The 22,322-nt window shown below is 36.5% G+C and overlaps 2 protein-coding genes across 2 annotated transcripts in view; both read left to right on the top strand.

Moving 5' to 3' along the window:
- LOC140227501 (transmembrane protein 62-like) overlaps positions 1-4,688 on the top strand; it is a 48,640-nt gene extending 43,952 nt beyond the window's left edge. The window contains exons 10-15 of the mRNA XM_072307904.1: positions 554-713; positions 1,147-1,257; positions 2,199-2,283; positions 2,788-2,886; positions 3,318-3,436; positions 3,933-4,688. Of these exons, the coding sequence (XP_072164005.1) occupies positions 554-713; positions 1,147-1,257; positions 2,199-2,283; positions 2,788-2,886; positions 3,318-3,436; positions 3,933-4,277 (919 nt within the window). The 3' untranslated portion in view covers positions 4,278-4,688. The remainder of the gene's footprint in view (positions 1-553; positions 714-1,146; positions 1,258-2,198; positions 2,284-2,787; positions 2,887-3,317; positions 3,437-3,932) is intronic.
- Positions 4,689-12,213: 7,525 nt separating this feature from the next.
- LOC140227492 (trafficking protein particle complex subunit 6b-like) lies at positions 12,214-21,539 on the top strand. Its single transcript, XM_072307893.1, has 5 exons — positions 12,214-12,314; positions 13,188-13,367; positions 18,784-18,867; positions 19,650-19,743; positions 20,531-21,539. Exons 1-5 carry the CDS (start codon positions 12,234-12,236, stop codon positions 20,560-20,562), a joined length of 471 nt encoding a protein of 156 aa, XP_072163994.1. The 5' UTR covers positions 12,214-12,233; the 3' UTR covers positions 20,563-21,539.
- The last annotated feature ends 783 nt before the right edge of the window (positions 21,540-22,322 follow it).

Raw genomic sequence — 22,322 nt, 5'->3', positions numbered from 1 at the left:
AAATGTGACTTTAAGCCCGTTTGCATCTACAGCTACCCCTCTGACTCAGTCTTACTGGAATTTCAGAGGGAGACACATGATTAATGTGGACAATTGTTTCCTAGGCTTCAGAACAGCTGTGATGATAAGGAGTAATGAGATGATTAAATGTTTGATATTCTTGTTTGTGTACAGTATGACTACAGCTGTATGCATCTCCTTGTATAAGATACCACTTCCATGTCAAACATGCAACTGCATTGCTGTTTATCATCTGTGATGGTTGTGAGAAAACTATGTTGTAATGGCATGACAAGTCATAAACATCATTTCAAGTGATTACCTTGCAAAATGACTCTATATCGTTATCAAATGACAGTGAATTTTTAGCCCAATCTTTATGACAGAACAAGAAAGAATTGAGGAAATATGATATGTTCGTATATCAGCATTCATTCAAATCTTTTGACAACAGTCACTGTTTGTTTGTGTGTTTGCTTTGTCAGTGTCATAACGTGTTATGAATTACATACCTCAGGTACATTTTTATGTTCTTTTTGTATCATTTCTTTAGGGTTCTAGTCTTTTCACCAGACCCCATCAAATCTGTCACTATCAGCATTGATGATGCAGTGATAGGGGTTGCCAAGCATGTAGAGGGACCACTCCATGTGTTGCCGTGGAAACCAGATGCATATTCGGAGGGACTTCACTCTATTAAAGTGACAGCAGAGGTAAGCAGTGATACAGACAGGCTGTTGGAGCAAATCCTGTCTTCCTGCATGTAGATCTCATTACTTTACAGTCTTGTATACATGATTAGTAAGAAAAAAGCATCAATAATGAAACCATAAAGACATCCACACTTCATACTGTCAAACGTTCAGAAAAGACAGATGCAGCATTTTAGAATTTTATGAGTCTTACATGATCTTTTTTAATTGCTGTGACAAAATTCTTGGACATCTAGCGAGAAGGATGTGGTATTCCCAGTAAAAACAAGAACACCATTTTGAAAAGTGCTGTTTATGAAAGCAAAAACAAAACAAAACAAAACACAAAACAAAACCTAAAGATCTGATCACTTGATGAAGCATATGGTGGATAGGGATTTGGTGTGTCCAAATATTGTGCATGTTTTCTATTATTTTGTTTTTCATTTCTCAGGATGCCAGAGGAAGGAGGAGTACGAACAAGGAGCATTTCTCGCTGGACGAGAGCAGGCCCCAGCAGTGGTTTGTACAGGCACTGATCATCATGATCGACATTACCAGAGCGGTAAGTTGGGACTACCAATACAAAATACCATTGAAAACCCATGCAGTCTAGTTGCTCTTGATGATGACCACATGAAGCAAGTAAAACATGTGAAGCTGCATGACCACTCTGATTGGAAATTGAAAAACTGTGAAAGCATGTACAGTCTCAGTCCTCGTGTGGATCGAATTTTTCTTCTGATTTGAGATACTGTTAGAGTGTAAATATTTGTAGGGTGAAAATTTGGCTTGGATTTGGTGCAACATGAAACTAGCTGGAAAATAAAAGCATGCAAAGTTTGTTTTCTTGTTATATGTTAAATTGATTTGTGTCTTTGATCTCAAGGGAGGTTTATTGTAGGATTATTACTGTTACTATGTTATTTCTGGTTTTCTTCATGTTCACTGGTCCTGTAGCATGAGTGATTCTGCTTTATTCGCAAATTGCCACGGGCATTTACTGTATTATGTAGACAAGTACTTTTGTGTGCATTTTACTTTTGCAAATCTTGCCTCCTCGTGAAATTCGTGAAAGTTTCACGCACAAAAAAATGTCTGGTTGTACATTAATTTGTCTTCTACATGTGCAACCGCATGTAAGGGGTAGTAAAGAGTGGGTGTGATTTCACTCAACATCACTTGTGGGCTTACTTGCTGTGATGTTGAATAATGACATTGTCTTGTAACAATCAGCAAGCCGTTTCGAGTTGAGAGTTGGCGGGAAGTGACGTGAAGTGTTTTTCCCAAGAGATACATTCTGTACACTCCAAGCACTTCAAATGTCATGTTTGTTTTGTTTTTCCTTTGTAGCACTCATCCATATTAGAGAGAAAGTTGTCCGCACTGGTAATATGATGTTGCTGGGTTGTTGTTGATGTTGTTAATTGTAATTTCTGTAATTCCTAGGCATAAACAATGAGTGATACTTGATGTGCAAATGTCGTCGTCTGTTTCTCTTTGCAGTTCCAGCTGTGGAATATTCTTTTGGTTGGCTTCTTGCTTGGCACAATCACAATCTGCAGGACACAGATACGCAAGCCTGCTGCAGGTAATACGGACAGAAGTATCCACTTTCGCACTACTGCCCTCATTGCGGTCTGGATTTCAAAAATTAGTCAATCAAGAGCATATTGCCATGTTTATGTATGCACGAATACGCGTACATATGTTTTTACAAGAATTGTTGGTAAAGACAGCAATTACAAATGAAGCATAAATATGGATATTTAATTATTTCAGGAATGGCAGGATGATTGATTGCTTTGCAATAATAATGACATAACAAGTACGCCAGTGCAAGTATTGCCTTTATACTTATCTATTTATTCATGTCCAGATATATGTGCATTTTGTGTGCGTGTAGGGGAGGGGGATGGGGAGGAGGAGGGAATTTGTGTAAAAATGACATGTGTCACTAAATTATGTGCTTTAGAGATTTGTCTGGGGTTGCACTTTCCAAAAACATTCCTTTTTTAATCCTACAATTGTCATATATGTTAGAAATTATTCCATTGATTCACTAACCTGATTTTCTTATGAATTGCTTACACAGGTTTCTACAGGAGCATTGTCATCAGGGGCCTTATTCGTCTGTCTCACACAGACCTCTTCTTCTACTCCTTTGTTGTCATGTTAGTCTATCCATTCATTGGTGAGTACATCAGTCCTATGCGAGAGAGCTACAGTCAGAATTTAACCCTTGGAGGACCAGTGTGACGATGGGTCTTACAGTTTACTGTGCAGTGATAGGAGTGTTTGATTGTTTCGAATGGACGCCTTCCGTGCATCATGCTGAATGTAAGGTTATGTGTCAGTGACAGAACCTGATGATATGATAGCTTAGGTTTAAAACTAACATTGAGTTTAAAAGTGAGCTAAAAAATAATGGCACATACAGCACCAGGAAAGCTAGAATTAATATTTTTCCATTTTTGCTATAATTTGGTTAGAAACTGATGAAAATGCATTTATTTCCTCAGTATATCTGTCAGTCCATGAGTCAGACTGATGTTGGTTTTATATGTAAAAGAATTATGCTTGATCTTTGCAGTAATTATCATTTTTTTTCCCCTTATCTTAAAGGTCCATGGTGTATAGGACATCTTCTAACTAATCATATCGGAATAAGCACTGCCTATGGAATGTATGTTCACGGTACCTTTGTCACAGAAACATTTACTTTCTGTGTCACAATTATAGAGGTAAGTCTATATTCAGACGTCATTGTAAGTGTTTGGTCCTGTAGAGTCAGATGTGTCATGATATTTGTGAATGTAATGGTACAACATGAAGTAACTCCAAAGAAGGGCAATTGAAACAAAGGAAGTAAAATGTAGAGGCTTTTACAGTTTATGTTGAAGTTGTATGATGTATTCTAAAGTGCAATTTTTATGGGTTTTTTTAAATAGAATTCATGGAATGTTTGAGAAAAAAGGTACTTTGGATGTCAAGCAAAACATATAGCCCATATGATGGGCACCAAGAACATTTCAAGAGCATATGACAACTACTTGAAAAGAATGATTAACAATTGGTTTCAATAAATCATTGTGTAATTATGTGGAAGGCTTCTTTTGGACAGTGAAATTTGATACATGATAAATAGAACAGTGAGGCGATAAGTAAACTCATCATGTCTTATTTTTTTCTGCTGCTCATAATTCCTTTCCTGTTTTTTGATTCCTTCATATTTTCCAGGCACATGTAATATTCTACCCCCTCCTCCTCTTCTGCGCCGTCCAACTCTCCCCACCGCCCTCCCACGTGTCGAACGGGACGGTCACCCGCTCGAACCGCACCGCAAAGCAGCAGCATGACACCAGGCACCTAGTCTGGGTGCTGCTATGTATACCGGGCATGGTGCTGGGGTTCCTCTGGCAGGCCTACACCATGTACTCCCTCTATAGCACCTATAGCTGGCTCTCAGTCATCGTCTCCCCCAAGTTCCTCTGGACCTACATGTGGTCCTACTACCTGGCCTTTCGGTCATGGCGGTTGGGTTCGGGGACCATCTCCAATTTACAACCATCCACCAGGAGCTAATGTCATTCTTTTATCTAGTAGTTCTCGCATTGAATTTTTCATGCTGGTCTCATTGTAAGGGAGAAGCATACACCAGTAATGTGACTTAGATGTTGACAATGTGTGTGCTGGTGTAACTAGTCATGATGTAAAAGAAGTGCTTTGAGTGTCTGTTTTATACTGAAGACTGCTGCATTGTTGTTATGTTTGTGTTTGTTAAATGCCTGAAATGTGCAGTAGACACATAATTTTTGAAGGATGTAAGAATATCTGACTTATTCTTCCTGTGATACTTTGGGGCAAAACAAATAGAGACACCAGAAAAGACTCATCATCTCTCAGTAAATTGCCCCTTGATTCTATTAATGTTCTCTCTTCTTGTGGGTTTTCCCAGAATCACTCATAGGTATCATGTTGTAGGAGAAAGGAGCATGAATGATAAAGGTTTATGCCTCACAGGGAGGGGGGGGGGGGAGCTCTTATTTTTATGTGTGATTATTTCAACTCTATTGGGGGGGGGGGGGGAACCCACTCTTATTTTTATGTAAGATTATTTAAACTCTATGGGGGTAGGGATGAAGCAGCAATGTGTAAAGAACAAATTTGGTTATCTATAAGAGATGTATTTGAACAAGATGTATGATACACATCATTGGGTAAGATGCTGCGCTGTATTTGCTTGATCCGTGTAACATTTCCATCTGCATATTATGCATAAATTTGTCACATTCAGTTTTTCATCAGCATGAAATGGAATACACAGCCTGTTCCACTCTTTATGATAATGAAGATGATAGTAATGGTAATGAAGATGACGATAGTAACAATAATAATGATAATGATAATGATGATATTGACATTCATTTGTGTAGGAGGCTTAATACCCAAATTCTGATTTGCGCTCATGAACTTGCACTTTATTGAAATATTCTGTAGGCCATGTTGTGAATGGGTAAGAGCTCCAAAAAGTGGGGTTACACAGATGGGCTGGTGTTCCATACATATGGAGTTTGTGCAATATGGAGCTGGACACAAGAGAAAGTGAAAATGCAGTTGCATTCCTCAAAATCTGATTGTTCTTCTCATTTTATTTCATAACTAATAAGGACTGACCGGTACTACAAAGCTTGATTAATTATCATGAAATCTGAACCTCTGTTTTGTTTGAATAGTCACTATGATAGTGCCTACAGTCATTATTTGCCCGAGTTGATTAAAAAAAAAAAGAATTGAGGCGAGTATTCTATCTAAATCATGTGGAAGTTCTTTAGATAGATTGTCAATGAACACCTGTTCCACTCTTTTGAGATGACTTATAGAACATATAATGCCTAATGTGAAGAATCACATTTCATTATTGTGTGCATTGTCACATATGGGTAGGGCCAACTTCAGTTTTCCATAGACTTGTGCCTCTCAAATGGTATTGATTTATTTGTGATTTTTTTTTTTTTTTTTTTTTTTTGGCAATACATGAAATATTGTGCAAATGCTTCCTAGTATTATTATCATTGTTAGTCTTAGTACATTAATAACTCATTTGGTTGCATTTCTAAATGTCAGAATACTGATGCTATTCGTTTCAACTATTTATTGTCTGTATGTGTACCTGTGTGGTTCAATTGTAGCTTGCAGCATTCTTTGCAAATTCCTTGCCAAGCATTTTCTTTTGTTAATGAAAAATATTCTTGACAAGTTTGATATTTGAAACAACAGTAAGCTAATGTTACAGCAATAATTTCAAGTTTGTGGTTTTACATTGAGTATGAACTTGATTTAGTATATAAATTATGTGCTGTGTATGCAAAGTGATTAGGTGTTTAAATGAGAAGTAGCAAATGGCAGATAAACAATGTGTCTTCTTTGTGTCTGTTTGGTTGCTTCATTACTAAATGTGTAAATCTTCCTCAGTTTAGCGAGAAAATGTGATACCACAAAGCATTGTGGGAAAAAAATGGAGAAGGCACCCGTAGCCTCATATGTTTGACTGACAAAATTGAAAAGACTTATGTTCAATTTTCTTTAACTTATTGTCATTTTTGGCACCTAAAATATATTTATTTGGGTAATTCCTCATTGATCATGATATATTCATTATGAAGTAATAAATTGTGGTAGTTGTCTGCATTAAATACAGTTTGCAAAGTTCATATTCCAGCAATCTCACCAGGGCACTCTCTCAATTCTCAGGTAAGTGAGTACCAGCAAAGACCACACAGTGCAAACTTTTTGATTTAGCATCATAAAATCATTCTGGTGCAGCTTATAGGTGTGCATGTGACAAGGACATATCCAGTTAGTAAGCTTTATCAATGTATCTTTCAGTTTCTTCTACTCATGATAATTTTTACCCAGTTTACTTAATATTTAGTACCACACGTGTTGAACATGTGTGTGTTGGGTATCATATCATTTAAGTGGGTTAAGGGTTTGTTATCCAATGATTTGCAGTTTGCAGAGAAATTTCTGGCGGCATTTATTCATTTTATTTATTTATTTTTTTTTAATGTAACATGGCCAGATACATGTATGAACAAAGCTAATTATTTAGTTCCCGAGGCGATGAAATGATTTTTCTTCAAGTGAACATGATTGAATAACCTGGTCAAATGATATGGTGTTCATTTGTATGTAAGCAGTTTTGAATATCATGTGGAAACTCATGTAATTGTTTTGTTTTTATGCAACTTAGCAAATATACCTGCACTTAAAGATAGAATATATTGATATGAAATAATAATATATGAAATTTAGACACTCGTGATTAGTGTTTTGCAATTATAGTCTGCCTGTAAATATTGAATAAGGGGTATGCATGTAAATTGCATTAATTTGTCAAACAGAATGTCTAGTGTAGGAATTTCTGAACATTCCTTGGTGTAATATACTGCAGCTTACATTATATGAACTCGCCGGTATGAAATATGGACATTTACAAAGCAGTAGAGGTGTTGCACTGTATAAAGTTGATGGAGTCATGAAGAAAATATATCCTGAAGAAAATGTTATCTAAAAGAAATCAATGAAACAGAACAATTGTACTGAAGGAAAGTTGGCTTGAACAATATTTTGGAAGGTTACATTCTTGTTGGTAGAGGAAAGTTCATGTCTAGGAGGTATCTCAGGTAAAAAATGATAGTCACATATTGCAGACATTTACACAGTATTCTTTTAATGTGTGTGCTTTAAGTGTTGTTAATGTAAATCTTCACCCAAAACACAAATTTTCTTCACAACCCTGCTCAGGATATCCCCTGTGACATCATGTTTGTAAACATCTTCCATGATAGAAGAAATGAATAATTGAGCTATGTATGCAAATCCATTTGCAGAGTGTTCCATAAGAGGCATCAGGTTCACATGGCATACAGAACTACACATCAGCTAATAAACCATCATCCAGAAGACCAATAATGAATTGGGGTTTGTGTGACATTGCCTGCCTGCATTTTCAGTATTCTGCTGCTTGTAAATAAAAGTCAGCCATAAAAAAAAGACATTCCTTATTGCAAATCCTCCATCTATAGCCATCTGTGTACACTATTTCATTTTCTCCCAGTGTACAATGACTTATCCCATATCACACAATGTTCTGAATATTTAAGTGACATTTTCCAGTGACACTTTGTAAAGAACAGAAAAGAAAGTGATAACATATCTGAAATGTTGATATCCAAATGTACACGCATTGTACTCTTTGAAAAAAAAAAAAGAAGTAGTCATGGTGTAACAGTGTAGTTGACAGTGCTGTGCACGCTATTTATTGGTATTACACAATTGTTTTTTTGGTATTTACATCAAATGTAGATTGACTGTTCTGATGTAGGAATGCAAGATTAGAAGAGCTTTTGCAAAGATGCCTCCACTTTATCAGAAGTAACCCTTTTTAAAAGTGTATGGCAGTGATGATGAATTAGTGAAAGAAATGTGAAACCAAAATGAATATTATCGCAGATCATCTTCAAACTCCGATGCTTTGCATGCATAGGAGAGCATTAAAAAATTGTCCCCATAGCGACTAAGTTGGGGATTTCAGCAGACATGGTTGACTGTTGTAAACCAACATATGTTTGTGTGTTTGTTTGTTATCATATTATTTCTTATTTTGCCCCTACTATTGATGTAATGCCACACAGTTAAGCCTGTGATATTTTTGGGGGGGGAACCAGCCTTTTATCCCATCCCTGGGGGAAAAGAAAAACTACCAGGGATTTTGTGAACTTGGTAGATTCTATTATGATCTTCAGCCAAACCATGTGGTATGCGAACCTAAGAATCGTCAACTGAAAACCACATGATCTGAGGCTGTATGCAAATTGCCCAGTCAACCATTCAGAACACCCATTCTTTATGTGTGTGTGTCTCCCTCTCTCTCTTTCTGTCTTATTGCTCATTTTTCATCTCTATCTATTTGTCTGTCTATCTGTCTGTATGTTTCTCTCTCTTTGTTTCTCATCTCTCAACTTCATTTGTTTTGCACTGTAATAATGTGTTCAGTCTAATCAACAGGATGTCTCATTTTTTTTTCTTTTTAATATTTCATCTTATGATAATGATATATAATAATAATAAGGTCTTATTCATCAGGGTAGTCTCTTCAGTGTTGCCACTGCTCTACCAGAGGGCCCTGCTATTATTATTACCCTAGCGTTGCCAGGTACCCATTTATACACCTGGGTCGAGAGGGACATAGTGGGTAAAAACATCTTGTCCAAGGACGTAAGCACTGGGCGGAATTTGAACTCTGGTCTTCCGATCGGGAGTCGCGAGTCTTATCCACTATGCCACAACGCCCCCACTATGTCATGTTACATGGATTACTGATGCTTCCATTTAACAATACAGGCTGAATCAAAGACAGAGTGTATTAACATGTTTGAAAAGCTGTCCCTACAGTGTAAATCTGTCATGTAATGTACTGTCATATTTTTATGTTCTGTTTTAACCTGTGTCAAAAAGGGTCAAAATGGTTACACATATGCTGAGTTTTAACATTTGCTGTGAATTGTAATGATTTACATGTCTGTCTTGTGACAAAGACCGATGTTTTTGTTTTTATGTTGTTGCTTTTTTTTTTGGGGGGGGGGGGTTGCACATACGTCCAGTTGCTTTTGTGTGTGTGTGTGTGTGTGTGTGTTTAAAGAAATGCTTGAATAGGCATAGATGTTTTCTACCATTCCTATTTTTGTAGTGAAATTATGAATACCCATTTTTTTTTATGGCTGTTCATGACATTTGTATGTCATTGACATGGACATTTTTACAGCATAAAACCTGTTATGATGAAGAATATACATACGTAGTATATCTTTCGTTTTCTCTTCTTTTTGTTTGTGCCCAGAGGATTATAAATCGATATGGGATTGAATGTGAAATTTGTCATCTTTGAACATTGGCACACGGTCAAATGTAGTAGCCACAAAGCTACTAAATATATAGATGAAAATAATCCTTATATATCATATGTGCACATGTGTGTCATGAGGAAGAAAGGTTTGCATAGATGTACGTTACGTGTTTCAATTGGAAATAGCACTGAATGCATAGGAGAGTGATCACAATTTGCAATGCTTACATTATTGTACATCACTTCAAGAGAAGAGCTCATATTGGCTTGTTAGACCACAGGATTCGAATGAGAGTACTGTAAAATGGAAATTTTTGCAGTGTTGAAATTTTCCCACATTTCGCTCAACGAGAAACCAGCACAAAAACAAAAGCACGCGAATATTTTTTGCTTGCCGTATGTTCCTGCAGTTGATGTCTTGATTCTGCGGAATTAAAAACAGGCGAAACTCTTCTTACCCGGCCGAGCGCGAAAAATTAGTCGTGCAAAAATATCCACTTTTACAGTAAATTCAATCAGGATTTGTCAGTGAATTTAGCAATGCACATGAATATCAACCTTTGAGTATACACTTTCTTTTGTTGTTTTCAAATTCAGATATGTCCATTGGCAATATGTCCTTTTTATTATTGTTTCTCAATATGCTATGTTTTAGTATATGAATAATGGAAACTTCAGCAGTCTTACCTGTCTGGTGCTGATTTAGCTTATATGAAAGGAGCACTGCTTTTACTTCATATGTTATCATGAATCATGAGCACAGTAAATGATGTGGAAAATCATTAATAAAGTATTGCATTTGAATACAGTTAAGTTGGTTCTTTGTGTGTGTTTGTGTTGAATATATTAAAGGGATCATATAGTATTGGCTGAGGTAAAGATTCAGCTTAAAACTTTTTGCGAGATACTTAGAAACCACTTTATGAAATGTAAAAGAGCCTTACAAATCTAAGAGGAATTCAAACCTTAAATGATGAAAATCAGTTTTAAAATAGCTGAGATATCCAAAAACAAAGTAAAACCAAGCGATCCTAATAAAAGATGGGTCCCACCTTTTGTTAGGATTGCTCAATTTAATTTGGATATCTCGGCCATTTCAAAACTGATTTTCATCAAATAAACTTGGAATTCCTTTGAGAATTATATGTTCTTTCATATTTCATAACAGGTTTCTCATTATCTAAAAAAAAATAATCATAAAAAGCGTTGGAAACCTGCAGCCCCATCTCAACCGAAACTGCACCATCCCTTTCTAGAGTAGATCTCTATCTATCTATCTGCTCAGTATCTATCTCTTTATCTATCTATCTATCTATCTATCTGCTCAGTATCTATCTATCTATCTATCTATCTATCTATCTATCTATCTATCTATCTATCTATCTATCCATCCAGAGGGGGGCGCAACCGGCACATGCCACCCTTTATTTTTCATTAAAAAAATAAAAAAAACAAAAAAACAAAAATGAAATGAAACCTGGAAGTGGCACCAGAAATATTAGTTGTGCACCCCCCCCCCTTTACAGAATTCCTGGATCTGCCCCTGTATTTATCTATCTATCTATCTATCTATCTATCTATCTATCTATCTATCTTTATCTATTAATCAGAAAAAAATGGATGAGAAACAATCATAACACTAATGACTTTCTGAAGGAGATATACCATTGACCACGTTGACCTCTGACCCCTCAGTCTACAGCCCCCCCCCCCAACCCTGAAAAACGTTTTGCAGCCCTTGATCAAGGGTTATACATATACAGGCAGACAACAGGCCCTGTACGGATTCGTGAGGAGACTATAAGGGATCTATTATGTTACGTGCCTACACAGGCATCTGGACTACAGTAAATCAACTGGTAGCTAATGAACAAATAAAAATGATAACTAAAAGTTGAGCAGAGTGTAACTGATGCAGAATACTTAGATACATACAGAAATGCAGACATGACGCAAAAAGTAAAAGCGGATACACATGTGAATTTTAGTAGTGCAAAAATACATCCGTTTATTGTAAAAGTAGAGTTTCGCAGTGTTGAAATTTTCGCGCATTTCGCGCAACAAGAAACTAGCGCAAAAAAAAAAAAAAGCATGCGAATATTTTTGCTTGCTATATGTTCCAGTAGTTGATGTCTTGATTCCGCGGAATTAAAAACACGCCAAACTCTTCTTTCCCGGCCGAGTGGGAAAAATTAGTCGATCGCGCAAAAAATATCCACTTTTACAGTACCTATATCATTTTCAGCAGGACTCTGATAAGAGGTTCCATGCAGAGGGGCAAATATGTTAGTAAGTTATGTTTATTATGCCCAACATACATCGAGGTAAATCAAGTTAAAAAGCAGATCGAGAAGGGATGTTGCTCTCTATTGCTATGTATACTATGTCAACAGCAACAACAACAAAACAACACCCGTTATCCTTGCCTCACACTACACGATTTCTTGCGATACGATGTCGCATCGCATCGCAAGCTATCGCCTGAAAAAATCGTGTAGTGGGAGGCGGCCTTCATGGTCACGGACGATCAGTCGATTACGACTCGATTCTACGCACACAGAAAATACACGCACCACCTCTGCAAAGCTACGTACGGTCAGTGAGTAGAGCTCAGAAAATACCACCTCAACATGGCTGATGATTTTATATTTGATTTTCTTCACATGGAGATTGTAGATTATGTGCAAAGATCGGCGTGTAAAGACGAAAAGGTATGTTTTGCACATCCACTTATTAGATTTATATGCCCGTGCCGTGGCCGTAGTCTACCCGTACGTTTCCATAATCTCGATGTCATACGCTTAGCTACAGTCCCATTTGCGATAAATCGTGTAAGTGGTGGTTCAGTTCTCGGCCAACTGCAGAATGTGTATTCATTCAGTCATCAGACAATAATAGTTTAGTAAAATGTCCAGAGTCTAGATATCTAGATTTGTTACTGTAAATTATATCATAATCAGTAATCTGATAATAGTTGATCAAACACAGTCATGTCATGAGTAGGAGCCTACATATTGTTTCTCTAGAGAATTGAGACTCTGAGAGTGAGAGAAAAGAGAGAAAGATTGAGAAAGAAGGAAAAACTGTCAAAATGCGAAAAGCACAGTGCAGTGCCATTTAACAAGTCAAAAGTTGTACTTTTATAGTTTTAAATTACATTACAAAGTTCAGTCTGATATTGATAATAGTAATGATATGTGAAAAAGAAGTGCAAAGCTGTGTTAAAGAAAACATGGTCATGACTTGAACCTTGAAAGGATAAATTTAATCCCTGCAGCAGCTCGTAGAATGCTAAACTGTGATCTGTGATGGACTGTGAGTGAGTGTTTACTGTAGTGTTGGTGTTAGAGTGTTAATGTTATGAGTAATTTTTTTATCTATTTCCTAGATTGAGTAGACTAGATTACACTACCTAAGGCTATGCTAAGCACTTGAATGAGACAAAATGTGTAGCATGCATAGCATGGTGGAATATTGCATGGCTAAACATTAGAATTGCTGATCATGTGCCTGAGTGAATCATGTGCCTTTAATCATGTGACGTTATAATCTGTGACTTTCAATATTTGGCTGTTTCTTTGAAGGACAAAGTGATCTCCAAACTTGAGCAAATGGGCTATCGTGTTGGCCAAAGCCTGATTGAGAAGTTCACCAGGGATAGTCCACGTTTCAGCAGTGAGCTGGATATCATTAAATTTGTATGCAAGGACCTGTGGAATGGTGTCTACAAGAAACAGGTGGATAACCTGCGGACAAATCACCAGGTGAGATGATTCTCTCTGAATATATTGTTGCCTGTATGAAACACAATTTGCACAAAGATGAATTCAACATGTCTCATACTCTATTGGCAGTATTGCATCCCACAGGTCACAGCCATCACCTTTACAGGCTTTCAAGTGATCCTACTTTTCCTACTTTTTCCTACTTTTTTACTGCCTGTCCTACTTTTCCTACTTTTTTGCTCAAAATCCTACTTTTTCCTACTTTTTCCTACTTTTTTGGTGAAAAACCCCGCCAAAAAAAGATTGTGCAAGGCTACTTGAATAGTTGATATTCAGAAATGATGAGTAGACTCTAGTTGCAGATTCTTACCGATGGGGAGAGCCTCTATCTTCTACATGAAAGAGGGATAACACAATCCAATCAACCACAAGACTGCTGCCAGCCTCAGCTTTTGCTCCTGTGAAGACCTGTATGTGATTGATACCACTGATATTGCAGCCTAGGACTTGGAGCAGTGCTTAACCAGCTGTCATCATCGCTCAAAATTACCAGGTAAGCTTGCCATACACTTAAAAGTAGAATTTGACATCAAATCAGATGAACAGGGAGAAATGTGTAATTTACAGATCCCACAAATTGTGAACAAGGAATAAGAACAACACTAATTACTTAGCCATCTTGAAAAATAAAGACTAATAGGGGAGCAAAAACCTCTTAATGGACAATCTTAAAAGTTGATGGCTTTTTACATCTTACAAGTATTGTTTAAGAGGTTGAATTGTATCACAGGTAAGACATACATTACCTCGAAGAACTTAGAAGAAAGCGGGAAGTGGAGGAACTTCAAGGAAAACAAACACAAAAACAACATTTCACTATCGTTTAAAGATTGATTGAAGTTGAAACTATGAGACATTGAGTCCACTTCCTGAAGACACAGAACTATCTGGAATATATAGAGAGAAAAGCCATCTAAAGCATACCTGAAAAAACCCCAAACAAGCAGGAAAGCTAATGAATGTTAATTCCACAATTAAGAGCAAGTGTGTGAATGTTTTCAATTGAACCGCCAAGAACAGTTTGTTAAGTTTGGAGGAAGCAACTTGCAGAAAAATTAGAAGCCATGACGACTTTTTATTCCACAGTTCTTAAGTTAAGGCTGAACATCTTTTTATTATCCAGCTAGTTTGAACAAGATGCAAGATAATGGTAGAACAGAAATCCCTTAGTGAAAGTGGTTAAAGTGTGATGGATCGTTTGAAGTGACATACCCAAAATATTGAACCATGTGAAAGAGTCTTGGTAAAATGTGAGACAAGGAAACTTCTTAAAGAAGACAAAAGTGAATGGATGGATGTGTAACATGTCAATTGTGTCAACATACAAAGCTGAAAGTTGAAGGTGAAAACCCAAAGAACAATGGAGAATATCAAAATTGAAAGGACACAAATACGCTGTATTTAAGGGGGGATGAGAACTGCATGGTAGATATACAGATCATCTAGTGTGTATTTACTTAAATGACCAAAAAGTTTGTTAATTGGAATTTTCTGAGAAATCAGAGAAGCTGGCAAGGACTTAATTACAGTCACTGTTTATTCCCCAGATCTTGTAAAGAGTAGTTTATAAAATTGACAAGCTGAAATACTGAGCCAGCAAAATATCTGGAGAATGAAAAGCAGAACCTCAACCTTGTAAAATTTGAAAGGCTGAAGGATATGATATTCTCAAAATTATATGAAGAAATTTGATTTCAAGAATATTGAATGAGCTTACAAGTGCCTGGAATAATATTGCAAAATGGAGAAACTTCCTGAAAAGACCAAACAGCTGTATGTATATTCAACAAAAAGGGTACCATGATGAGCTGAAAAGAAGTTGAATGTAAAGAATTATTAACTATCTGCGGTGAATTTGGCAAAAATTGCAAACAGTAAGATGTCATTGGAAAGTACAGAATGATAAGTTTCCACCATTCTTACTAGATTAACAAATGTAAGTTCATTCAAGAATACATGGAATCTAGCATCTGCAGAACACCAAAAAAAAAAAAAAAAATAAAAATTGATTTATATTTGTTATCTACAGAAAATTATCAAAATAGTCATTTTTGCTACCTATAAAGTCAGTAAGACTACAGACAAGAAACAAAAAGCAGATGTGCATATATGCTCCTCACATTTTTGTAAAGTGGAGTCATTTGGTTATATTGGTCTTCTGTTACTCTACATGTGACAATACTACATTTCCCTGATTGATACTGAAATGTAAAGTATTTTGCTTCTTTTTTTTTTTCCTTTTTTTTTTTTTCTCTCTCTCTCTCTTTGGATGTTTTGTGTTCTATTGGTTAAAGTGTTTCAAATTGAGCTAGCCTTATGTTTCCATCTATATCATATGATAATACCAAGATAATCTATATCTCTGGAAATTCAGTGGTGGACACTGTGCCATAAACTCACAGTATTTGAGTGTGTAGATTTGTAGTGGGCCAGGATTTGTAAAATAAAGATGTTAATGCATTGGTAGGTATAATTTCAATTCTTAAGGCCTCACTGTCATGAGACAATCCATTCTTCATGCATGTCTTGCCAGAAATTATGATAACACATGCTCTCAGAGACTAATACTGACTGCTACATATAAGTAGTTTAAATTCTCCTGTTATTTTAAAATTTTTGAACACATGTTACATGCTTACGTGTATTTGAAATTGAAGGTCTCTTGGAAAGTTGGTCTATTGCTTATCTCATGGTAATTCAGCTGGAACTTGAAAGCATACTAACCTTGTCTTGAGCGTCACTTGAATAGCTTTGTCAAACATCCTTATTTCCTGTCTTCTTCACACTTTGAAGTGAGACATATCTTTACAACTTCAAATGAATGGAGATAAAAGTGTCATCTTTTTTTTCATTGATTTTGTCAAATATCCTTATTTCCACTCTTTTCTCACATTTTGAAATGAAGCACATATCTTCACAACTTCAAAACATTCAAATGAAAGTAGATAAAAGATGCCATCGTGTATAACATACCTATGGCATAAGTATATAACTTACACATCATGGAATGTTTATGACATATTTCGTGGGATTATAAGATTATGTGACTGTGCATCACAAAACCAACAATAAGTCGCACACACTGAATTTGTGTTAGGACTGAAAATGGGTGATATGGGCCAACCCAGCCAATTTTGAGTTTTTCATATTTTCTGAAAGAGCAAGTCTTCTATATTATACTAAAGTTTGGGATCTTAAAACAAAAAGGAAAATGTGTTTTTAGCAATTTTTTTTTTTCTGGAAAACTTTTTTGGTAGAATAGTGTGATTAGGTGTTTCTCATAGAGTCCTCTTTTCATTTCTTAAAAAAAAAGCCCTGTCCATACTCTTAACTTTCAACTCCAATAAATTTAGAAAGGATGATGCTACTACTTTGAAAGTTGGCATTGATCATCTACAGAATGTGTTAATAAAGCATGCACAGCTTAATAATAAATATGTTAATCTTTTCATTGTTGTTGCTCCGTCGGTTAACATCCCGTTATTTGTTCCATTCATTGCAGAGTTAGCACTGCTTGATAAAGATTAAGCGCTTGAATAGACGCTATACTTCAGAGCACCTTTACTCAGTTCACATTTTCCAGAGTGTGTGCTTTCATTCCAATATTAGGATAGGTTAGGAGAGTCCAGTTGAATCGAGTTATTCATCATTTTAAAGCTTAAAGTTTGCTTTTTCAGAATCTGCTCTTAACTAAAAATCCATGTCTAGCGACCTTTGTTGGTGTTGCAATGCAGGGTCACATGTATGGTAGGTGTTCATGTCAATCACAGAATAATGTCTTTTCTATGCAAGTATTAAAGTAAGTGATCAAGATTCATATTGCCTGTACGATTGAAGATGCATTTCTGTTTGTTTCCTGACATTGTTCTAAGGAATGTCTGCCTTTGTTGTATTTTTCAGGCTCTCCCAGGAGCAAAAGTGAGGCTGAGGCAGCAGGGTTGTGAGTACAAATTAAGATTTACATGTAACATCAAGAGTTCTGGTGAGTCTCGACGAAAACTACTCCAAAAAGTCTGCACATGTCCTGATTTATTCCTACTTTTTTTCTCAAATGTCCTACTTTTTCCCTCTCATGTCCTACTTTTTCCTACTTTTTTGGAGATTCTGTTCCTACTTTATTCCTACTTTTTTACATTATCCCGCTTGAAAGCCTGCCTTTAAAGTACCGTGAGAGATACAGTGAAATCTTCCTACAAACATCTCCTTTGAGAACAGTGAAAGAAAAAGACACTCTTAAAGGGGACTTCAGGAAGATTTTCAGATTTTTACATTTGAACAGCTATAGATAAGTTATACTGAGAACAGAGTTTCAGAATTTCTGGTGACTGGGATGAGGAAAAACAATTTTCAAAATCTATAACAAATTGCAATGAACAAGGATGATGACATGGCAGCCTCACAATAAGAACGCTTGAGTTGGGGCTCAAGGAAGCAGAACAAAAGAAGATGGCATGCATAGATTCTACACAGGTGAACATGTTTCTTTTTAAGCAAGCGGTATTGTAATGGAATTACACTGCTACATTTCTGAAATATGTGAGGCTCCTATTTTGTGTCATCAACACTATTCAGTGTAATTTGTTTAAGATTTTCAGATTATTGGTTTCTCTGCTCAAGGGTCACAATAAATTCCACAACTCTATACATGGAGCTGTTGATTTACGTACCGGTACTTCATAATGTGAAATTATGAAAGTCGTCTGGAATGCCCCTTTAACATTTGGATGAGATATAATTGCTTTGTTATAGCAGGAATGTGTTATATCAGTAGTCTAAATAAGGATTTTGATGTACTTATACCAGTACCATGTACGATATAAAAGTAGTGCAATGTACTGATTGCTACAGCCTCACATGGGTAGCATGTCTTGATATTTATGAATTCATTATTTGCCATTGTGACAAATTTTCGTTTGTGTGTGTGTTGAGGCATATGATGGAAGTTTTGACATTGCAGAAAATGGTGGCAGTAAGACAGTTGCAAATTTATTAGAAAGATATCAATGGTTCTTACTGCGTCACCCTGAGTTGTAGGGCTCACAGTTTGTTTATACATGCAGTTTTGATTCATAGCAGGGCATCTATTTTACCTCCCCCGAAATGTTGTCTAGTAATGACAATGCCCATCAATGGCATCTTTTGCTCGAGTCATTCATACAAGAAATTTTAGTTTTGGTGAATATATATCACTTTGGAAGAATGATTTCCCTATTTGCCATAGCATGAGGGAATATTTTTAGTTGTTGCACATTATATTCATACAGCGGCATTGTTAATTGTTTTGTTTGTATTTGTCCCAGGGGTAAACCACCCCCCCCCCCAAAAAAAAAGGGGGTGAAATAAAGAGAGTGCGATATCAGGAATCAGACTGATCACAGTAATTTTTCCTCAACAGGGTGTATACGTCCTTCAAGACAACAAATTCAAACTGCTAACACAGATGTCTGCAGGAAAGCAGTACATGGAATCAGCACCAAGGGTGAGTACTTCATTGCTTACAAATCAGAATAAAACAGAATTTGCCAGACATGTAGAAATCATGACTTATGGCTTCAGTTTTTTGTTGTTAGTGTAAATGGATGGTGTTTTAAATGGCATAACAAAAGAGCGATGTAAAACAGGGGCTTGGATTAAGTAAAGTACTCTTTATGAGTAAAAGAAAAAAAAACTGAAAAGGAAATAATATGCATGCATTGAGTGAGGATTGGTAGAGTAAATGTCTCGTTCTGTATGCAGCTCTATGTCCACAGGTACCTTTTCTTACATTTCTTACCCCCATCACTGCATAACATTCATTCAAGTGCTGCATCTGCTGTTTAACAGAATATGTTGGGTATCTGCAGGGCATTATTTGGTGGATTCTTGTTCTTGTAGATTGAATACATATTATAAGTTGATACTTTTTTTTTTTTTGGGTCTACATGAAGATGGTGCAAGGAAGACTGATCCATGCCAAGATAAGAATGTACTGAAAGATAGAAATAAAATGAATGAAAGATGATATGATTTGATAGCACAGATTTGGTCTGTGATACTGTTAGCCCTTCTCTAAAAGAAAATGAATGAAAGATGATATCATTTGATAGCACAGATTTGGTCTGTGATACTGATAGCCCTTCTCTAAAAGAAATAGATATATTCTTGTATTCTCCCCATCCCCCCCCCCCCCCAACTTGGGCTTGATCATGTAGTACATTATATTATCAATACTGTGTCCTCTATATTATTCCACTCTCTGCTTGTTTTCTTGTTTCTGTTCAGTATCTAGCATTTCCATGTGGTCTCATACGAGGCGCATTGGCGAACCTTGGCATCAATTGTGTGGTCACGGCAGAAGTTAGCACCATGCCTGCATGTGAGTACAGAAGTAGTAGTAGTAGTAGTACTTATTTCTGTGTAAAGCAATAAAACCAGATGGATTGCCCTTATTCAGCTTTTTCAACATAATAATGTTGGTCTTCCTTGGGGTCCTTATTTTGTGGCAATTTTGCAACCTCATGTGACTACTGTAAAAATGATTATTTCTTTAAGGGCTGTTTATTTTCTTTACATATAAGGTATCGATTACAATGTGCATGTAAACTTTTTGACATTTACTGCAGTATACAGGAACCAGATCATGCTCTCTTGTTGTTGTTGTTGTTTTTTTCCCAGTGTCTGCCATCTTACAGTCACTATCCATAGTATCTTATGTTTATCATTGGAAGCTGCCGATTACCCGTCTTACAGCAAGGAGTGTGATGAGAGGGCAGGCCATGGTCACGTTGATACAAATGCAACGCTGCACACTGGCACTGGTCCGACAGTCTAGGACCAGTAAAAATCACTGTTTGGACTGGCATACCAGTAACTTTTTCAGGAATGGAGCAGTAAAAAAGAAAAAAATGAAAATGAAACACTAGGTACCGACTGGTCTGACAGACAATTTGGACCAGTAGAAAAATGGGTTAGTGTGCAGCCTTGCAAATGTAATACATGTAGATTACTCTGTAGATAACTGTGGCATGATTTTTTTTTCTCATCTTATATTTTGATTCAACTGTAGCTGAGTGATGACCTCAAGATGATATTTCCTCAATACAGTGCATTTCAATATTTAGTTGGAATAATATGAAACCTTCTAATCTTGTAATATCTTTCAGGTAAATTTCAAGTGATGATCCAAAGAACATAGTGCCAATTTGGAGGCAGGGATCATCAAACCTTTGTCGGAGCAGAACATGACATCATTAAAGTGTGAGCTTAATGCTACTCGAACATGTCATGAGCATGAAACCCAATGAAAACTGAATTCCAGGTAAATGTGGAGTTGGACGGATCACAGCAAACTTTTGCTGTGATAAGGTAGATTTGCAATGCAGCAACCATGAATTAGTGTACAACTTCAAGATGCAGTCATCTTTGTGAACAACTTCTATTATTTGCTGGAATTAACAGGGACATCGAGTGATGTGATGCATGACGCGAAGTTGTCCTTACATAGAAGTCAACTTGTTGAGGCCGACTGATGGGTCTGACTTCTACACAATATTTGTCTTGCCATTAGTGAAGTCTTGATTCAAGCACAGCTTGGATATACATGGAGCATTGGCTCGACCTAGTACTTTGTTTGTGTGATACTGACATAGGCAAGTTGTGTAAGGGTTTTGTATTTCTTAGTAGTGTGTCACTGTGAACAGGTGCAAGTAAACAAATATTAATGTTAACAAGATTCATTTATATCACTTCTCAACTTTACTTACTGTATTGTAAAGATATTTTGCTAATGTGGTGATGCTTTTAGAAATTATGCTGTGTGTTCAGTTTGACAAATCCTCTTCTTAGGTTTAAATTTCCTAATCGGCGCTCGAATATCAGTCTCCCTCCGAGAGAAAATTTGCTATAACTGAACACTGTATAAGCTGTTATTTTTGCGAGGGTTTAATTTTCGTGAATTTCACGAATCACAGCTGGATCGCGAATTTAGCAACACACGAAAATGTCTGCAAGCACTAGGGTAATACTGTACGAGCTGAAATTTTCGCGGTGGTTTTATTTTCGCGAATTTCGCGAATCGCCTTCGAACCGCGAAAATAACAACATGCGAAAATAACAACGCGCGATTTACTAAGTTCAGTTAGACCCTTGTAACCGCGAAATAAACAACACGCGAAAATGTCCTCCAAGTAGCAATTCGCGAAAATATCTGAACGCGAAGATTTCAGCTCGTACAGTAGTGAATTTACGCTGGCATCAGTGTCAATTCGCGTCAACATCTCGCAAAAATATCTATGACCTCCTCATTTGCGAAAATATCTGTACGTGAAAATGACAGCGTGTGCAGTACATACAATGTAGGAACCTCATTGTAATGAAGCCCTACAGACCATGGTAATTACCTTGTCAATCACGTTTCTTACAATATCACAGTAAAAAAGCATGGGAATATAAAGACTTGGGACCAGCAAAATCACTTTGTCACAAGACTGTTTTGTTATATCTGACCTCTTAATAATGAGGTTTCACTGCATAAGATTATTGTACATTCATCAATTTTTACATTTTCAGGGATTTAGTGGTTCCCAGCAGCTGATGCTTGTTATGATTCACTTCCTGTCTAACTACCAATGTTCTCTAGCTTGGTGTGTTATCTAAAAAATCTCTTCAGCAAATGAGGGAACAACTCTTTCAAAAACCGTGTGAGTCCTCAACTCTGTGTCTTCGGCCTGTGTGCTGTGTGGAGTTTGTCTTCTTGCCTGCCCATTTTCTGAGCTTATGCAGGGCATGGAGTTCAGAGTTTAATCTGACTTCAGATTTTTCTGGTTTGCCCAAAATTAATTTCAAATATTTTGGCAATTTAAATGCATTGAAATGTTCAGTTTCATGCACTTCAAATTTTTTTTTTTTTTTCATAAGTTTCAGATTTTTTTTTTTTTGGTCAGCAAGGACACTTAA

Source organism: Diadema setosum, chromosome 1 (assembly GCF_964275005.1).
Source record: "Diadema setosum chromosome 1, eeDiaSeto1, whole genome shotgun sequence".
NCBI lineage: Eukaryota > Metazoa > Echinodermata > Echinoidea > Diadematoida > Diadematidae > Diadema > Diadema setosum.
The sequence above is the reverse complement of the archived record's forward strand: the minus strand, read 5'-3'. Positions and strand labels throughout refer to the sequence as shown.